The sequence below is a fragment of the Carassius auratus genome, chromosome 27 (assembly GCF_003368295.1).
Source record: "Carassius auratus strain Wakin chromosome 27, ASM336829v1, whole genome shotgun sequence".
NCBI lineage: Eukaryota > Metazoa > Chordata > Actinopteri > Cypriniformes > Cyprinidae > Carassius > Carassius auratus.
In genome coordinates, this window is record NC_039269.1 from 26138560 (window position 1) to 26154689 (window position 16130).

Genomic DNA, 16130 nt, shown 5'->3' on the forward strand with positions numbered 1-16130 from the left:
AAAAATATTACATGCATAGTGTCTCTTCAACCAAATGAATAGGTAAAGCATATATTCACAGCACAAGCATTGTCTGATACACATGCACATTAACTAAAATATCCAATCAAAGCTTTTTAATAATCAAATGCAGTTACATTCTTTATTCTCACACTATCCTACAGTACAGGCACTTTATAGTAAAATATTCACAGAAATTATGTTGGCAGCTTGGCACGTGAAACATGGAAAACATTAATACAAATTCAATAGCTGTGCGTTAGTTTTTAGAGAATGTTGGTAATTGCATTTTAAGATCTTTCTTTTTCTTAAGATTCAGTCATTGATCTTTAACCAGAAAACACCTGGCTTGTGTTTAAAATAGACTGTCCACATCACCCATCTCCACCACCACAGTCTTCAACTGAGAGTAAAATTCAATGGTCACCTGGCCATTTTCTCTTCCAATACCTAAAATCAGCAAAAAGGTCATGTTTAATTGGAGTCAGTGTGGGTTTAATGTTACAGAGCAAACACAAACAGACAAATAATGTTTTGGTAACTCCACCTGAGGCCTTGTATCCCCCGAACGGCACCTCCACAGGGGTGACATTGTAGTTGTTGATGAAGCAAGATCCAGCTTGAAGGTTTTCTATAACACGATGAGCTCTCTTAACATCTCTGGGGAGTCAGAAACAGACAGCAATGGAGAATATTAACAATAAATATAGCTTTTTTACCCTTCATAAATAACACTCAATCACACACACTATCGTTCAAAAGTTTGGAGTCCACTTTAAGATATAAATACTTTTATTCAATAAGGACACATTAAACTGATCAAACGCAACAGAAGAGATTTATATTGTTATAAAAAATTACATTTTATTAATAATAGCATATTAGAATGATTTCTGAAGACTGGAGTAAATTCAGCTGTGCATCAAAGTAATACATTACATTTTAAAATATATTAAAATAGAAAACCACTATTTTAAATTGCAGTACTTTTTACTGTATTTTTGATCAGTCAAGACAAGAGACTTCTTTCAAGAACATGAAAAACCTGAAATGTTTGAATGGTAGTGAGCAAAAAAATGATTGTCTTTACTTAGTGAAGACTCCTGCAGCCAGACCCAGATCGCTATCATTGGCTCTCCGAAGAACCTCTTCCTCGGTGTCAAAGGACAGCACTGACATCACAGGCCCAAAGATTTCCTCTCTGACACACGTCATGTCATCGGTGCAGCCGTCTGAAAACACAACGCATGACTGAACACACAACACAGACTGCAGGAGGAGAACAGAACAAAAACAGCCATTCATGTTTCCAAAACACACGACTCACCGAGCACACATGGTGTCATGTAGTATCCGTCTTTTAGTTTAGGATCTTCTGGGATGAAGGGCTCCCCTCCGCAGAGCACTCTGGCTCCCTATCAAGAAAAAAACGAACTAGTTTAAACCAAAAACATATCATATAGATACAAATCATACTACTATGAATACTTTCTGATCCGACACTTGTACCTCTTTCTTAGCTTGCTTCACATATCCCAGCACCTTGTCCAGGTGTGGTTTGCTGACCAGAGCACCCATACGAGTCTCATCCAACAGAGGGTCTCCGATCCGGATGGCTTTAGTTCTCCTGACCACCTCAGTCAAGAACTGAGGAAGAATTGAGCTTTGCACAAAAACCCTGGTGCCATTGCTGCACACCTACAAGTGAGCAATACAAAACATACATATTCATTAGTGTATAAATACATATTTTTGTGAAAAAATATTGAGCAGATTTTTGGATACACAACATAGGTGACCATAAACAGCATGTGCATCAATGCGAGTGGGTTTTTATCATTCGTGTTCAGTCTGATATTACTAAGGGATCATTTCAGACAAAACTGTAGAAAATAAATGTGTTGAAAATTTTCAAAAGTTTGGACTTTCAACAAAAATGTGCACTTTTATTCAGTCAGGATGCATTCACATTCATAATGTTACAAAAGCTTTCTATTTCAAGAAAACGATGTTTCTTATTAACTTTCTATTCAAAATTTAGAATTTAAATCAATATATTGTACTCGTATTTGTGCGGTTGGTTTGTACATCAGTAGGGCTCGATGAAAAGTAGCTCTAAAAATATTTTTTATATGAAACAGAGATTTAATTAATTATGATTCACTGAAGAAGGATTGTTGCCCAAATGTTTGATTGTTGATTGCTCTGTTACAAAATGAAAATAAATTACGAGAAGATAAAGTCAGTGCCTTATCTGAAAGTGATGTTACTGATCGATCCACACCCAAAAATAGTATTTTTTTATGCGTGAATATGAAACAGAAAAGGAAGAAAGATGCATGTTCATACTTTGACTTGGCTTTCCAGTACAGTACCTGGCCTTGAGACAGGAAGTTGGCCATGAGTGCTCCTCTGACAGCATTTTCCAGGTCCGAGTCCTCAAAGATGATCAGTGGAGATTTACCGCCGAGCTCCAGTGTCACTGGTTTGACCCCTCGGGAAGCCATTTCCATTATCTGTTGGGCCAAAATGTGCATCTGAATGAAGGAAGTGCATTCCAGGATAGTTTCCACTACAATTACTTTTAGTGACTTTGCACAATAGAGTGTACTGTATAAATGTCTGGTATAATAAACACAACTTAAATTAAAGGTATAGTTCACTCCAAAATGAAACTTTTCCTGAAATTTTGAGTTTGTTTCTTCATGGGAACAGATTTGGAGAAATGCAGCATTGCATCATTTGCTCACCAGTGGATCCTCTACAGTGAATGGGTGCCATCATTGTCAGAGTCCAAACAGCTGATAAGTTGTTAATGGAGTAAATTTTTGCTTTAAACCATACAATAAGCAAATTGCTTAAGTGAAGATGTTCTGTGGCAGCTATTACTATTAGCTCGGGTCGTCTTACTTTCTTGCCTGTGGGCACACTTCCTGTAAAGGAGATCTTCGCCACAGACGGGTGATGACACAGCAGGGACCCCGTCTCCTGTCCACCCTGCACCACATTGAAGAGGCCCTCAGGAGCCCCAGCCTGTGAGTAAATCTCAGCCAGCAGCACCGCAGTCACAGGGGTCACCGGGGACGGCTTGAACACCATAGAGTTGCCTACAATTGAATCGTAATAGAAGACTGTGAATGGAGAGTATTAAGATGATCATTTCAGGCACAGATCTAGGACAGACCGAAAACCGAACAAAGAGGATATTAAACAAATAAAGTTCTCCAGCAGGATTAGGGTCAAAGATTATGTTTATAGTGCACCAGCTGAATCATTCATGTCTGTAGCAGGACGGATTGTATTCGAGGTTGTCATTTTGTAATTTAAGGAAAAACATCTTCTGGTGAAAGACAGACTTCTCTTGTTATATTAATTGCATATTAATGTGGCTTCATGAGTAAATGGTTCAATGGTACACATTTTGATTAATCAAAAACGAACGTGGGTTACCTTAATTATCTTCAATTATGTATTTCTTTCACCAGAAAATAAAATAAATAAATTTTAGCCAGGGCCATGGAATGAACTTTGAAGCATTTAAATTGATTTACTTTTATTTGACTTATTTCATTTAAAATATTTTGAGAAAATCATATCAAATGTTATTATTATTATTATCATCAACTTCTAATTTAATTTATTGGCCTGACGGTGGATACCTATAATTAAAGGAACAATCCACTATTTTGAGAATAGGCTCATTTTATAACTTCCCTAAAGTTAAACAATTGAGTTTCACAGTTTTTTTTTTATCCACTCCGCCGATCTCTGGGTCTGGCAGTAGGACTTTAGCTTAGCTTAGCATAGATCATTGAATCAGATTAGACTGTTAGCATCAAATGAGTCCAAAAATGCCCAAAGAGTTCTGATATTTTTCCTATTTAAAACGTACTAAGACCGACGGAAAGTGAAAAGCTCTGATTTTCTAGACCGATATGGCTAGGAACTATACTCTCATTCCGACGTAATAATCAAGGAACTTTGCTGCCGTACCATGGGTGCATCAGACGCAATGATATTATGCAGAGCCTGAAAATCACAACTTTTCATTTTCCATTGGTTTTAGTACACAATGTAACTACCGAAGAATCAAGTTTTAAATAGGAAAAATATAGAAACTCTTTGGTCATTTTTGAGTGAGATGCTAAGAGCCGTAAAAGCGTAGTTCGTCTTCGTAACACAATTTAAAGTATTTTGGATGAAAACCGGGAGGCTTGAGACCGTCCCATTCACTGACAAATAAACAGTGTCATGGTCCAGGAAAGTATGAAAGATATCGTCAGAATAGTCCATCTGCCATCAGTGATTCACCCGTAACGTTATGAAGCGACGAAAATACCTTTTATACACGAAGAAAACAAAAATAATGACTTTATTCAACAATTCCTTTGTCAACGGTGTCCTCTGTGTCTCTCCACATCACTGTGCTGTGTGTATGCTCTTCTGTGTCAGCCGCGCCACAAGGATGCAATGTTTCTATGTGCATTAAGCTTTGATTTGAAAGAAAACAGCCCATCCTTGTGGCACGGCTGACACAGAAGAGCATACACACAGCACGGTGATATGGAGAGACTATTGACAAAGGAAAAGTTGAATAAACTTGATAGTTTGTTGTTGTTGTTTTTTGCACAAAAAGTGTTAATGTCACTTCATATAACCCAGATTGCACGTCTGATGGCAGATAGAGTATTCTGATGATGACTTTCATACCTTTTATGGACCTTGACACCTTTTATTTACTAGGCAGTTAATGGGGCAGTCAGAAGGGTCTTAAATTGTGTTCCAAGGATGAACAAAGCTTTTACAGGTTTGGAACGACATAGGGGTAAGTGATTAATGACAAAATTTCATTTTGGGGTGGAGTATCCCTTTAACTCTAGGGGAGTTGGAAAATGAGCCGGTTTTCAAAAAATAGTGGAGTGTTTCTTTAAGTAATATAATCTGTGATTCCAGTGTTCTGAAACACACTTATATAACTTGTATATATCACATACCACAAGCAATGGCAGGGGCAGATTTCCAGGCTGCAATCTGAAAAGGGTAATTCCAGGCTCCTATTCCTACACACACACCGAGCGGCTCCCAACGTGTGTAAGCAAATGAACCTCCTGGCAGCTGCACATGCTGACCTGAGAAAGAATAACCCACCTGTGTAATCATTTTCATTTTATGTACAGGTGCTTCTCAATAAATTAGAATGTCGAGGGAAAGTTTATTTATTTCAGTAATTCAACTCAAATTGTGAAACTCATGTATTAAATAAATGCAATGCACACAGACTGAAGTAGTTTAAGTTTTTGGTTCTTTTAATTGTGATGATTTTTGGCTCACATTTAATACAAACCCACCAATTCACGATCTAAACAAATTAGAAAATTGTGACATGCCAATCAGCTAATCAACTTAAAACACCTGCAAAGGTTTCCTGAGCCTTCAAAATGGTCTCTGATAACCACTGACACAAAAATTCATTGGCAATAAGCTGGCTGTTCACAGAGTGCTGTATCCAAAGTCAGTCTGAAAACCAAAGTCACTGCACCTGTTTACCAAGAAATTTTGGAGAACTTCATGCTTCCTTCTGCTGACCAGCTTTTTGAAGATGCTGATTTGATTTCCCAGCAGGATTTGGCAACTACCCACACTGCCAAAAGCACCAAAAAGTTGGTTAAATGACCATGGTGTTGGTGTGCTTGACTGGCCAGCAAACTCACCAGACCTGAATACTACAGAGAATCTATGGGCTACTGTCAAGAGGAAGATGAGAAAAAAAAGAGACCAAAACATGCAGATGAGCTGAAAGCCACTGTCAAAGAAACCTGGGCTTTCCATACCACCACAGCAGTGCCACAAACTTTTCACCTCCATGTCATGCCGAATTGAGGCAGTAATAAAAGCAAAAGGAGCCCCTAACAAGTATTGAGTACATGTACAGTAAATGAACATACTTTCCAGAAGGCCAACAATTCACTAAATGCTTTTTTTGTATTGGTCTTATGTAGTATTCTAATTTGTTGTGAATTGGTGGGTTTTTGTTAAATGTGAGCCAAAAATCACCACAATTAAAAGAACCAAAGACTTAAACTACCTCAGTCTGTGTGCACTGTATTTATTTAATACATGAGTTTCACAATTTGAGTTGAATTACTGAAATAGATGAACTTTTCCTCGACATTGTAATTTATTGAGAAGCACCTGTACACTACCAGTCAAATGTTTGTAACAATTAAGATTTAAGAAAGAAGTCTCTTATGCTTATCAATGATGCATTTATTTGATAAAAAAAAATACAGCACAAACTGAAATATAATAAAACATGACTTTTAAAAGTACTGTTTTTTACTTGAATGTATTTTAAAACATAACCAAATTAGTTTTTTCAGCATCACATGATCCTTCAGAAATCAATCTGATTTGCTGATCAGTTATCAATTATTATTAATATTTACATTTACATTTATTAATTTAGCTGACGCTTTTATCCAAAGCGACTTACAATTGCTATATATGTCAGAGGTCGCACGCCTCTGGAGCAACTAGGGGTTAAGTGTCTTGCTCAGGGACACATTGGTGTCTCACAAACATTTGAACACCGGTCTCTCACACCAAAGGCATGTGTCTTATCCACTGCGCCAACACCACCCCACATATTTAATGTTTAATAATTAATAATGGTTCTTATTATTAATATTGAAAGCAGTTTTTGTGGCTTAATATTTCTGAGTAAGCATTTTTTAAATTTTTAACTATAACAAACTCTGAACTGGCAGTGTAATTTTTGTTTTTAGTAATGGACGTTTTAAAATGTGGTCCTGTATCTTATGAGGATGTTTAATGGCAAAACAACTCGCCTGAAAGTGTGGTGGCTTGTCCTGCAAAATACTCAATGCACAGTCTGGCCGAGTCCACATCTAATCGGGCTTCGGTGATGGACTTGCCATTGTTGATGACCTCGATCTCAGCAATCTCCTCTCTTCTCTTCTATTCTCAGCAACAGAAATAACTGAAAAGATCAGACTCAACATGACTTGAATCAATGCAGGACTGTTACGTAATGTCAATGTGTTCTGGTCTACCTCAATGAGTCTAGCTGCCTCTAGCATGACTCTGGCTCTTTCCATGCCGGCCAGTTTACTCCACACTGTAAAAGCAGCACTGGCGCTCCTGACAGCTGCATCGACATCTGCGGCACCACAGGCTTGTAGCTGGCACAAGACACGGCCTGCCACACAATTACAAAGATCAGAAATGACCATGTTTTTTTCATAGAACAACATTGTGTATTGAGGAACTCAATTGGTATTTGCTTAGCCAGATGTGACTGTAATCCTCTGTTGGGGCAAAGTCTGATTGATTGGGCAATGCTCAGATGGGGAGAAATTAAGGAAATTCGTTTCAGAAACCTGTTACCTGTTGCAGGCTCATATACTGGTTCAGATTTGGTTTTCACATCTTTAAGGCCGACTCGGCCACCACTCCAGAAGTTCAGTGAATCCGTGATATGAAGGCTTCCTGAGGATATGCTCCTGGTCCCAGTGTAGTACAGTGCCCCAAAGAGACCCTGGGTCCGGAGAGAGCTCAGTAGGGCCATCTTCAAATGCCTAACACTGAACTTTGACCCCCTGGACGGGTGTCAACAAACCGCATCTTATCAGATTTTGCACCAAAACATAGTGTTACAGCAATTAAAATTAAACAGTCAAGCATAAATTAGAAGACATTTAAAATAAAAGTTCAAATTATTTGTATATTATGTAAGTGCATGACTATGTTATTGCTATAAAAGTCGAAAGCAACAACTTTGGCCGTCCGCTTAAATGCAACCTACCACATAGCAAGTGTTGCATTCAAGATTGAAAATACTAACGTTAGTGAGAAAAGGTTTGGCAGTGACAGCCGTGCAGTCTTTACTCACCTCCTGCTGCTGAATTCTGAAGGAGATTTCGGCTCAGTCCAGCCATGTTCGAGCATTTTAAGGCGGGGCTTACACGCGAGAGCGACTCTCATTGGTTTCTTCCGTATGATGTCATTTGACGCTTCCGAAAAATTCAATAAAAGTAGATGGAATTTTAAAATATTACATAAAATATATGCAGTGAACCTTATTGTTTCGTAATATGTTGATGCTGACAGTATCTGCGTATTTTGTACAATTTCTATCACTCTGAAACTAAGTAATAAGGTTATTTTTGTAGTATTTATTATATTAATATATGAAAGAACCATGCAAAGAACACATAAACAAAGAATATTTAAATTGTACTCGGTAAAAAATATATAATAATAATATATTTATATACGGGTAAATTGAAACTAAACGGAAGCAGAGAACAGTTCTGCGTTTTTTCTTTGAGGGAGAAGCTGCGAGTGGGACAGTAGGAGGAGCGCTGAGTGTGTGTGTGTATTATTAGAATAGCGACACACACTCTTGTGCTACACTGCAAGCATGGCTGGCGACAGTGAAACGCATCTTAAGGGCAGAGCAGAAAACGAGCACAACATCCGACAGCCGTTCCTGATCGGTGTGGCTGGAGGCACCGCCAGCGGAAAGGTTTGAGCTTTACGAGTGTTTATTAGGAACCGTACAGACACCGCTATCCTTGTGTCGGTTAACACGGGTGTTCTGTGACGCCGGTGCCACTAGTGACCGCGTGGCTCTAGCCAGCTCATAATGAACAGTAGAAGAGATCTACTGTAGAAATACAACATACGGGGTTTTCAAACGTATTCGCACGCCCATATATCTTACATATCAAAATCTATATGTTTTTGGCATTTGTAAAATCTTTTGTTTCATTAAAACGTTTATTTCTAAAAAAAATTTTTTTTTTATAAACCTTGGACTCTAAACGACTATCAATATTTTTCATTATTCCGTTAGGATTTTTCCAGATTCGTGTTTAGAATCACTAGACATGTCGACGACGTCATACTTCAGCTCCACTTGGAGCATTTTGAATCAGCGCGTGTCTGTTGTCGTTTATTTGCTCGCAAGCCACCTACATCGGAAGTTTACTTGTGTTTATTAGTTGCCACGCTGGTTTAAAAGGGGTTTGTTGTAGCTGTAGAAAAAAGAAAAGGCAAAAAAGTGCCATTTCCTCCATGTAGGCGAAGGAAAGTTGCGGGAACGTGACGTCATAACCGCGGAGGATGTTTACATTGGCGCAATCATAGACATCATATAACCTATATATAACCTATATATGTCTGTCTATGGGCGCAATGACAAGCGTTCATTAAACTTCCGCTGACCTTAATGTTAGGGAAACTCCACTTCCACCGATAAACGATTAGCACTGAACTTGTGGAAACCCACTTAGTAAATTAAACCTGTCAAAATGGGGCTACTTTATGCTCATTGGCTCCGAAGGGTAACGTTAGGCCCAGATTTTAAATGCACACTTGTGGCTGAATGGAGGCCATGCTTCCCCGCTGGATATCCTTACATGGGACACGACATCATTTGCGCCCCTTTTTCATGTTGTGCAGAACATAAAGCCATTTGAATTATGTTTGCAGTCAAACAGTGTTGTGTTGATTTCCACTGACTAACCATTGTATGGACTACAAACACTGAGAAAGCCATACAGGTTTGGAACAACACGAGGACAAGTATATTACACGATTTTTAAGCCTGGCATATAAAATGATAATCAGAAAAGCTTTTTTTCTAGCTTATTTAATATTAAGATGAATTATTAAGAAATATGCATATCAGGGAGTATAATATTTGATGAACCAGGACTTTAGGCCTCATGTAATGTGATATAAGAGAATATGGAGATCAGAGATCTTTATAACAGTGTAACAGACTACTTGCATAAATGCATATTAATATCAGTTATCACTATATCTCCCAGTTAAACGTCTTCGTAAAATGACATGTAAGAGCTTGGTTTTGTGATCAAATCTCTAGTTTTAATTTTGTGTGGTAAAACATAATTCAATTATTATTGAGAGTACCAATAAACATTCCTCAAAAGCCTTCTGCATCATATTTAATACTCCCATTTTAACATGATTATTCTAAATAATGTAACATGGATTTTTGCAGTCCAGTAATATTTAAGTGTTCATGTTAAATTCATAACAAATCTGAAGATTTCACAGCACAAATAAGTGGACCATGACCTGAAGGGGAATGTTTCTTCAGAATTATACCTAAAGGCCTTTTATAGAAGGAATGTAGTAGATTGTGTAAAACAGGTTTTTCAGCAATGTTTGGATCATGCTGATAATTTAGAGTGCTTAGAAGTTTGTAACTTCTCATATGTTAAATAACGCAACCACTGTGTATATCTCAACTGGGGGGTAGCTTAAAGAGCCAAGCACTGACTGAATGGTTTTGGGTCCTCTCCTCTCAGTCTTCAGTATGTGAGAAGATCATGGAGCTGCTGGGACAGAATAAGATTGACCGTCACCAGCGGCAGGTGGTCATCCTCAGTCAAGACAGCTTTTACAGGGAGCTCACGCCTGAACAGAAAGCCAAAGCACTCAAGGGCCAGTTCAACTTCGATCACCCAGGTACTGTGATGTCTGAGGGTTGGTAAAGAGGTCCAAAGTTCACTCAGAAGTTAGAATATACTCCTCTATAACTTGTATTCATGATATTGGGAAAAAAACTAACAAACAGCCCACATGACTCAGTTTTGGTTCAGTCCTTACACAAAGCTATCATATGGTTCCTGAAGACACGTGTCATGCGGACATTCCTTTTAAAGATCAAAATGACATTTTTTTTTAATTAGTTTCTTACAGAGGATAATCTGTTTATCAATGTTTCCGTCATTGGCAGATGCTTTCGACAACGAGCTGGTGATGAAGACTCTGCGTGACATCATTCAGGGGCAGACCGTGCACATCCCAGTTTATGACTTTGTGACACATTCCAGGTCAGCGCTGCTCCCTCTCTCTCTTCACAAGTTGCTATTTTGGCGTTTTGATTGGTGAATCACTGTTGGACGCATTATGAATCACATGTTCTGCACACCTCTTACAGGAAGGCTGAGTTTGTGACTGTGTATCCAGCAGATGTGGTCCTCTTTGAGGGGATTCTCATGTTCTACTCGCAAGAGATTCGAGATCTGTTCCAAATGAAGCTGTTTGTGGACACGGACCCAGACACACGCCTCTCACGAAGAGGTAGATGACATTTTCAATTGCAGTTTGGTTTAAGTAGTGCTTTTTATCTTTCTTTTCCAAAGTAGAGTAGCTCTATGAGCTTTGCTGATTATAATGAGAGCGATTTCCTCTGGGTTTTCAGGGTCATTATCATTACCTGAAACTAGGAAAAATGATTTTTGTTACATAGAAATAAATGCAAATAAATTTAGCTTTTAGTTCTGCATTCTAAAGTTTTAACTGACCTGTACATTTTTATCAATGCCAATAGAAAAAATTAACTTGTATTCTTAGCAGAATGAAAATAAAATTAACTTTAAAGCTACAGGTGTGTAGTGTTGCAAGAAAGTTAAGTTATATTGTACATTTTTACATTTTGGAATTTTTTTATTATATTGAATTTGTTTTTAAATAAGAAAACAAAGAGCATCATGTTATATTATGAACAGTGCAGTATTTGAAATGTAGAAATGTTGTGTGCTCAAAGTCTAGTGTGACCACAACATAATACAAAAACAAAAATATATATATTGTAAAGAAATACAAGAAAAAAGCTAAATGAAATAAAGTAAGTTTAGTAAGTATTAAAATAACTAAAATTCAAAAATATTACAATAGGAAAAAAAAACTAAAAAATGAAGAAAAAAAGTTTTAACATGGTTAAATTTATTTAACTTTTCATATGTATTTTACATGTATGAAGATCATTAAATAATTTAATGAGATAAAGTACCATTGGTTTGTTTGTAATGTGCTTGATTATATAAAAGTTCTTTATAATGTAATATATAAAACCCTTTTGCACTGAACTTCTGGCAATAATAGCTTTATTGAGGTACAAGGTTTGGTTAAACCGCTCTGCACTATATACTGACTGTGTTTTCTGGTTTCTCTCAGTGTTGCGGGACATCAGCGAGAGAGGCAGAGAGCTGGAGCAGGTTCTGAACCAGTACATCACCTTCGTGAAGCCAGCCTTTGAGGAGTTCTGTCTTCCTGTGAGTATCCTAATGAACCAAACCTCACTTCTCCAGTATTACAGCTGCTTTTAACTCTACTTTATGTCAGAAAATGCATCACATATCATGATTTGACACCTTCCACCTGCCCCCTCACTGTTATCACTTGATTCTCTGTGCCCTAAATGATCTTGAACATTTATATTTGCAGACCAAAAAGTATGCAGACGTCATCATCCCGAGAGGAGCAGACAATCTCGGTGAGTCGGTGGACCAGTAGTTATCTGATATGAAACGCACACTGGAGAGATTTAACTTGATGTACTTCTATCTCTCTTTCTCTCTAGTGGCTATTAATCTGATTGTGCAGCATATTCAGGATATCCTGAACGGAGGATTCACCAAACGACAGAACGGTTTTCAGAACGGCCACGGGACCCCCAGACAGAGACGGCCGTCTGAGTCGAGTCGACCTCACTGACCTCACTGTGACCTTCCCTCCGTCGAGGAGAGGGCAGAACTGATTGATAACAGTGTGCATCCCATTCATCCAATGACAGTGAAGGGATACAGGAGCTGAAATGCCTTTGTTATTATCACTATTATTTGCATTTGAAATGTTGTTGTTGTGGATAATTGTTTGCTGTTACAGGGTTTTGAAAGTGTTAAATGTTTTTATTTTATTTTTTTTTTGGAAGGTTTGATTGCACGCTCAGCCTGTCCTGTCAGCGTGTCGATCTGCTTTCTTAGCTACTCAGAAAATAAATGAATAGTTTGGAAAGTTTTGTTTCCGACTGGAAGTAGAGACAACTTTGATTACAGTGCTATTTGCATACATACTTGAAGTCAGGGGTGCTCAGGTTGTTCTTTCCACAAAAGAGAAAAACCCTATTCCTCATATTTGAGGCCCTTTTATGTGATTTTAAAATGATTGCAACATGGTACATTAGCATTTTATATAATTTTTGTTTTGTAGCTTTCTAGTTAAAACCTAATGTTATTGTGATTATTACAATTGTACATATGACATGACCGATTTTGTCATGATTTGTTGACTATATTTACAGTTTTATAAGTAACGGTGCTTTTTCTTGACTGCAATATCTCATTGTGCATACAGTATTCTACCCTAATTATACCTGGTCCCCAATAACTGATATCCTCAGATACAATCAGGGAATAGATTAAATACCTCAAACACATTTACTGTTAACACTAGAAAAAGTATTACTTGAATTACGCTTATTTTAGTAACCTTGTGCACTCAACTTCAATAAGCCTGTGTTTACTTTCCCTCTCATGCCTCTCTGGCATGTATTTTCCACTGGATCAATTATTTACATCTGGTTTTGTTGACGTATTATCCATTACTTTTTGGTGGAATAAAATAATAAGCTAGACACTGTCTTGGTTTCTTTGTTCCCCTCTTTCACCTCGTTTCATCCGTGTAATACCCCGTATGTCCGCTAGGCGCTGCTATCGTGACATCCGTCGCGCTCTTCATACGCAGTGAGATGACGTAACAGCAGAGGCGTGCCTAATATGGGGGTACGTTTGTAAAAACATTGGATACTTGTGGGAAAAAACAATTAATAGCCACTTCACTAACTATTTATTCTTATCTGTAGAAATTTGGATTGCAGTTTAAAGCCACTTTGGAGAATGTTACAAACGTGAGGCCGGTGGGGGATGATTTCCGCTGGTATTTAAAGGTAAAGTGTGTTCGTGGGATACAGTATTGCAGACAGTTGTTTTGTATGAAATGCTTTAAGCAGTTCACAGTTTTTATGGCAACTGAGAAATCACTTTTGAGGATCTATAACTATATAGACTATATCATTCGTAATGTGATGAATACTGATCATGTTGTACTGAAAACTGTCCACGTGGCCATGTGATTTAATGACATGCATGTAGTTTAGTCTAATAACTGTCTCCTGTCCTCGCAGCTGAAGTGTGGGAACTGTGGTGAGGTTTCGGATAAATGGCAGTATATCACCTTACTGGTAGGTTTCAAAGTGTGGAAAATAAAGCCAAAAACTGGTTTGCATCATCTAAGTCACTGGTATTGATGCAAGATGTTATCATGCTTTTAGCAGTGAAGATATGTTCATCTTTACTATTTTAAAAACGAAAGATTCTATTATATTTGCAAGAAATCGAAATAAATAAATAAAGAATATTTCAATAAAACACCAAAAAGGAACAAATATGCAGTTTTCATTGTGATTTAATCATTTCATTTTCATTGTGCTGTGTTTTCATTATTTCTCACAAAATACATAAAGTACTATTTACTTTTGTATCTTTATTTTTATCCAAGGCATTTTTAATACATTTTTTAAATGTACTTTTTGTTGCACAATGTGTATGTATGTATGCATGTGTATATATAATATTATATTAAATTAAAGTTTTTATTCATTAAAAATCTCACTTTCACTAATACACTGCACTTGTTTGACTCATGTTTAATAAATGAAGTGCATAGAAACGTCTGTATAGTGACGGCTGGTCCTTTCCTCACTTCAGGACAGCATGCCTCTGAAAGGGGGACGAGGGAGTGCTAGCATGGTGCAGAAGTGCAAACTGTGTTCTCGGGAAAACTCCATAGGTAACCAACCCACTAGCTAGTAAATGTGCTGATAAAAAGCTTACACATGACTAAAAAATTGCACAGTAATATCTGCTCTGTTGGTGTTTTTATATTTTTGGTTGCACATGAATGTCTTATTGGACTTAAGTGGATGTCTGACTGTTTCCAGATATCCTGAGGGACACAATTACACCTTACAATGTAAGACAGAATACATTAATTTTTTTACTTTATAAGCCACAATGCACAGTGAATAATGCAGTTGCATGTTAATATTTATAGTTGCATATATTATTATTTTTTAAAATGTATTTTCTCTTCTAAAGGCAGAAGACAGCGAAAGGTTTAAGACAATTGTCCAGTTTGAGTGTCGGGGTCTGGAACCAGTCGACTTTCAACCTCAGGTGAGATGTTACATATATTCCAGTAGTTTTTAAATAAATACTTTTATTTAGCAAGGATGTATTAAAAAGATTTGTTACCAAAATATTTATTTTAAAATAAATGCTGTTATTTCGAAACTTTCCAATCATCAAGGAATCCTGAAAAAAAAATTCACCGTGGTTTCCACAAAAATACTGTTTTCAGCATTAATTATTAGAAGACAGTCTGGAGTAATGATGCTGAAAATTCAGCTTTGTGTCACAGGAATAATTACAATTTTAAAAGGACTCATAGTATAGTAATTTGCAATAGTATATACAATATAATGTAGTTTCGATCAAATAATTGCAGCCTAGTAGACCTCAGAAGCATTAAAAATACTTACCCTAAACTTTTGAATAGTAGTGCATACAATTATTGTAAAATGATCGTCAGAAGCTTTCCTGTAGTCTGAATAACACACACAAACATTCCCCTTGCTTCTCTACAGGCTGGTTTTGCCGCTGGTGGAGCAGAAACATCCACCCAGTTCCCTGAAATCAACCTGCAAGAGAAAGTAAGAGCTCTCCGAGTCATTTCACATGTTCTAGTTCCTTCGTGAGGTCGTAACATCATCTTTCTTCTGTGTATCAGGACTGGACGGACTACGATGAGAAGGCCAGTGAGTCTGTGGGGATCTATGAGGTCACACATCAATTCATCAAGTGCTGAAAAATAAAGAGAAGAACAACTGACTGGTTACTGAATGAAGTTATAAAATGACTACACCACACACTTGTTAGTCAGTGATGATTGCCTGTTGCTAACTGGTAAAAGGCTTATTAAAAGCAATATGGACAGTAAGTTTGAATATACGATACTACAATAATAAAGTGTGGAATTATTGGATTGTTTTGTGTGTGTTTTGGTGTTGGCTTGCAACCCAGCGAAATACTTTTATTACGTCTTTAATAAAATGATGCAGAAAAGGAAAATAAAGAGATATTTTTGCATGCCATTATGACATTCATTCAGTGAAAAATGGGATATTTTGAAACATTAATTATAAATTTAGTAGGTGTACTATGCGCACTTCA

General features: G+C 37.2%; 3 protein-coding genes across 4 annotated transcripts; 2 read left to right on the plus strand and 1 right to left on the minus strand.

The window, feature by feature from the left end:
* Positions 1–101: 101 nt before the first annotated feature.
* aldh9a1b (aldehyde dehydrogenase 9 family, member A1b) lies at positions 102–7993 on the minus strand. 2 transcript variants are annotated; one of them, XM_026206884.1, is made up of 12 exons: positions 7913–7993; positions 7408–7619; positions 7074–7219; positions 6849–6978; positions 4995–5129; positions 2911–3107; positions 2376–2516; positions 1510–1698; positions 1328–1415; positions 1091–1232; positions 548–660; positions 102–450 (listed from the first exon to the last, which is right to left on the minus strand). In XM_026206884.1, exons 1-12 carry the CDS (start codon positions 7966–7968, stop codon positions 356–358), a joined length of 1644 nt encoding a protein of 547 aa, XP_026062669.1. In that variant the 5' UTR covers positions 7969–7993; the 3' UTR covers positions 102–355. The 2 variants fall into 2 exon arrangements, with proteins under 2 accessions (XP_026062669.1, XP_026062671.1); XM_026206886.1 differs by having other exon boundaries at positions 7408–7644; positions 7913–7980.
* A 374-nt stretch (positions 7994–8367) lies between these two features.
* uck2b (uridine-cytidine kinase 2b) lies at positions 8368–13467 on the plus strand. The gene is made up of 7 exons (XM_026206888.1): positions 8368–8548; positions 10362–10521; positions 10793–10889; positions 10997–11139; positions 12016–12113; positions 12286–12334; positions 12422–13467. The coding sequence occupies exons 1-7, from the start codon at positions 8444–8446 to the stop codon at positions 12553–12555; spliced, it is 786 nt and encodes a 261-aa protein (XP_026062673.1). The 5' UTR covers positions 8368–8443; the 3' UTR covers positions 12556–13467.
* Positions 13468–13562: 95 nt separating this feature from the next.
* czib (CXXC motif containing zinc binding protein) lies at positions 13563–15942 on the plus strand. The gene is made up of 8 exons (XM_026206889.1): positions 13563–13622; positions 13703–13786; positions 14024–14080; positions 14607–14688; positions 14840–14871; positions 14997–15074; positions 15545–15610; positions 15688–15942. Exons 1-8 carry the CDS (start codon positions 13617–13619, stop codon positions 15763–15765), a joined length of 483 nt encoding a protein of 160 aa, XP_026062674.1. The 5' UTR covers positions 13563–13616; the 3' UTR covers positions 15766–15942.
* The last annotated feature ends 188 nt before the right edge of the window (positions 15943–16130 follow it).

Excerpts from the sequence above, each read along its gene's own strand:
- aldh9a1b (XM_026206884.1), bottom strand. The coding sequence starts at position 7,968 with ATGCTCGAACATGGCTGGACTGAGCCGAAATCTCCTTCAGAATTCAGC. Across the intron at positions 1,699-2,375 it reads ACTTCCTGTCTCAAGGCCAG|GTGTGCAGCAATGGCACCAG; the intron begins GTACTGTACTGG and ends GCTCACTTGTAG. Across the intron at positions 451-547 it reads CGGGGGATACAAGGCCTCAG|GTATTGGAAGAGAAAATGGC; the intron begins GTGGAGTTACCA and ends TGCTGATTTTAG.
- uck2b (XM_026206888.1), top strand. The coding sequence starts at position 8,444 with ATGGCTGGCGACAGTGAAACGCATCTTAAGGGCAGAGCAGAAAACGAG. Across the intron at positions 8,549-10,361 it reads GAGGCACCGCCAGCGGAAAG|TCTTCAGTATGTGAGAAGAT; the intron begins GTTTGAGCTTTA and ends CTCTCCTCTCAG. Across the intron at positions 12,114-12,285 it reads TTGAGGAGTTCTGTCTTCCT|ACCAAAAAGTATGCAGACGT; the intron begins GTGAGTATCCTA and ends TTATATTTGCAG.
- czib (XM_026206889.1), top strand. Across the intron at positions 14,689-14,839 it reads TTCTCGGGAAAACTCCATAG|ATATCCTGAGGGACACAATT; the intron begins GTAACCAACCCA and ends GACTGTTTCCAG. Across the intron at positions 14,872-14,996 it reads ACACAATTACACCTTACAAT|GCAGAAGACAGCGAAAGGTT; the intron begins GTAAGACAGAAT and ends TCTCTTCTAAAG.